The 3607-nt window shown below is 45.4% G+C and overlaps 1 protein-coding gene across 1 annotated transcript; it reads left to right on the top strand.

Moving 5' to 3' along the window:
• Positions 1 to 1091: 1091 nt before the first annotated feature.
• ARMC7 (armadillo repeat containing 7) lies at positions 1092 to 3389 on the top strand. Its single transcript, XM_072403219.1, has 2 exons — positions 1092 to 1223; positions 2981 to 3389. Exons 1-2 carry the CDS (start codon positions 1139 to 1141, stop codon positions 3316 to 3318), a joined length of 423 nt encoding a protein of 140 aa, XP_072259320.1. The 5' UTR covers positions 1092 to 1138; the 3' UTR covers positions 3319 to 3389.
• Positions 3390 to 3607: the final 218 nt, after the last annotated feature.

Here is a 3607-nt window from a genome sequence, read left to right on the forward strand (position 1 = left end):
AATTCCTGGGTCTCTCTGGGTGGTTATTTCCCTGTCCTGCCCAACCCCCTACTAAATGGGACATGAGAAGTTATAATTAAGGAGCATGCGCTCCAAGATGAGTTACCATAAAGGTGTCCCATGGGGCCGAGATCCTATTAAACTTGTCTAGCCGGTCACACAGCCGTGCTGTCAATTGCTCCATAAATTGGACATCTTTGATACAGTCGATTAGGGCAGACCAGGTGGGGGGAAGGTGATTTCCATTTCTTGGCTAAGAAGCATCTTGCTGTCAAGTATATTGGTCATTTGGCCTTTACTTGGCTTGGAAAGCTTGCGCAATGGCAGCCCCAAAAGGTGGGTCAGGAGATCTAAGGAGATGGGCACTTCGAGTACCTCTTCGAGCAGCATATTAACCTATCGACAGTAGCGGACTATACGTGGGAATGTTCACAAAATATGTTGCATGGTTCCCACCCCAGTGCTGCACTTACATTTTCAATTACCTACACCTCCTGACCCAAAGAAATTGGGGTTTGGAGAAGGGAAGCAGACAGTTATGTGACAGGGCAGCGCTTATTGATTGGTACAGTTTTTTACCTTACCTAATGACGCTATAGGGATTACATTTTAGGGGGTGTTAGCCACAAGAGTCCCCCACCTACCCCTACATTTTTGGTTACTTACATCCCACTCTAGAGAAGAGAGGAGGATGGGGTAGCAAAGTATGACTGGTAAAGTTTGTGAGCTGGCATTTATAAATGTAGCCCCTCCTCCCACCATATCAAAACAAGTGGTCTTCAACCTACAAATTCAATATAAAGCTCCTGTGGGCACTTTGTTTTGTATTTTCACAAGTTGTTTAACATGTAACCCCATATATTAAAATTCCTAAAAGCTATAAAGCTGAAATTTTGGATATTGTTATCTATGAGGCTACCCTGTACACACTGAAAATTTCCAGTCGGTACGACTAGCACGTCAGGAGATATAAAGCTTGGAACACAGAGAGTTGTTGGGCTGCAGAATAAGCAAGCAGCCTTCACACTCAGGGCTGATGGTGACGTCATTGGACCCGCCCACTTGTGCACACCCACCTGGGTAGCTCGATGTCACGAGGCTGCTCAGTTTGATACAACACACCGGGCAGGACGTGAGGATGAGCGGCGGGCAGTGCGCAGGCGCAGATCGGTTCCAGTACCTGCAGGCTCTGGTGACTGAGTTCCAGGACACGGACAGAATAGGTGAGCTGGGCCTGGTCAGTGCTGGAGAGCACCGACCTGTCCTATGCAGCACACTGACTGTTAGCCTGAGGGCCCAGGCATTCTTTCCTGGTGCATTGCCACACGTTGTGTTGGGGCAGACTAATTATTTAACTATTGCACTGCTGTTCAGAATGAATTGCCATGTTGTGAGGGAAAGCATAGGAAATGCACAATGATGGAAAACCCCATTCAGACTCCTTATGTCCCATGGCTTCCATTCATACCTTGACATGCACTGCAAATAGGACATAATGCATCAGATAGACAGACGGACCCTGTCTTACATTATTTATTACAACTTCTATTTCTATAGGGCGACAGGGGATCTGCATGGATGGTGGCCTAAAAGCAAACAATAGGAAGAAATCATTACAATATGCTTGCACATTGCTTTGCATTTATTGTAACTAATTCACTGCCACCTCCAGGATTGCTGGCAATACCCTCCATCGTTATACTTGTGAGCCATCCTAGCCTCTGTTTTGATCGGCAGCAGCCATGGTTCTGCACATGTGATCAGTTATGACATCCAGCTATTTGAGGGCTAGAACAGTGGTCACCAACCTTTTCGGACCGGCGGACCACTAAATTTACCGTGTATGCGCGGGGAGCTGGGTGTCATCAAAGGAGAAGAAACTTCCCCCAGAGTGACGTCATGATGCCAGAACCTGCCCACTTTACCATCACAGGTCTGTGCCTGCGATGGGAGATTTGTGTCCAGAGACACAACCACCCACTGCCCTGAGCCTGCGATCTGGATGGGGGACATGGTCTGTGGCTCCAGCCAGTGCATCCACCCAGCAGAGTACTTCTGTCCACGCTCGGGCGCACCAGCCAGAGCAACTGACCACCGGTTGGCTACCACTGGGCTACAAGACCTATGACTTAAGAGAGCACACAACTGTAAATTTAGGAGGGATTAGTTCAACTTAAAGCTCACTCCTGGTTTTTCAGTTTTTAAATACCAGGAAATAGGTGGGCACCAGTAGCTCTGCCATTTAATAGGACGAGGAAGACCATTCCAGATAGTCGGGGCAGCTCTAGAAAAGTCTTGGAGCCGTGTGTGTGATGAGGTTATGAATGAGGAAGTCGGTTGTAGGTTATTAGAGGAAAGAGGAGAGCGGCTGGGGGAGTATTTTTTTTATCAGGTCAGAAAGGTAGGTAGGACAAGAACTGTGTAGGGATTTGAAGGCAAAGCCCAGGAGCTTGAATTTGTTTCTCAGGTGAAATGAAGAGAACTACAAAGAGATGGAGCTGTGGGAAGGATGGAGGAGTCTGGCTGCAGCATACATAATAGATTGTAGAGGAGAGTGTCGGGTTAGTGGAATCCCAGAGAGGAGGAGGTTACAGTAGTCCAGATGAGAGATAAGAGTGTGTACAAGGAGTTTAGTGGTCTCTGGGGATGGGTAGGAACGGATTTTGGAGATGTGCGGAATAATATTCCATAAGCGAGAAAGTAGGTAAGTATCATTTTAACTTAATCCTTTACAGGTATGTTTTTCACCTACATGGGGTACGCGATTTGAGAAGATGGAGGGTCCTGAGCCAACCTAAAAGAAACTTTCCCTTTCAGTGGATGGTCAGCTTTAAATCATTGCAAAGCCGGGCACAACCATATAATTCTTCTGCATTGAGGAAGTCCCATCACCACATTTTCTGTCATCCCAGCTTTATAGGGGAAGAGCCAAACCAGTTTTACTTGACAGTACTAATTGATATTTCTTCTCTGTTCTAAGGTGGCATCTGTAACTTGTGTCTGGACAAAGCCATGAAGAATCACATTTTGTCCTCAGGAGGTCTAAGCCTTATCATAAACTGTTTGTCCAGCCGGCGTGAGGAGACGGTTCTGTCAGCTATAACTACACTCATGTACCTCTGTACAGCTTCCTCTCGAGCTGAAATCACCACTCCTCCTGTTGTGGAGTGCATGGTCCGTTTCTCTTTGTCAGAAAACCGCAGATTTAGTAATTTGGCCAAAATCTTTTTGGAGGATTACTGTAGTGAACAGCAAGTAGAAGCAGCAAGGTCTTTGAATCAGCACACTGCACTGGGAATACCCCTGCCCAAAGACTGAATGTTCATGTTTTTTTTTTTTATATAATGTACATAGAAATTATCATGTAAATTACATTTTTTTCCACAAGACGTCAGCCTTTGTGGCCTTATATTGTGGGCTACATCAGATACACTGGAAGCACAGGAGGATTTTGGGAAAGATCCTATTTTCAAACACAGGGTTGCTGAATTGATGACTGTGTTCGTTTATTTGGTTTTGATCATAATAAAATAAAAATAAAGTATTAAAAATTTTAGGATAGTGAGAATTCAAATCAAGCCTTTAAAGTAACCCAGTCAAAAAAAAA

Source organism: Pyxicephalus adspersus, chromosome 3 (assembly GCF_032062135.1).
Source record: "Pyxicephalus adspersus chromosome 3, UCB_Pads_2.0, whole genome shotgun sequence".
NCBI lineage: Eukaryota > Metazoa > Chordata > Amphibia > Anura > Pyxicephalidae > Pyxicephalus > Pyxicephalus adspersus.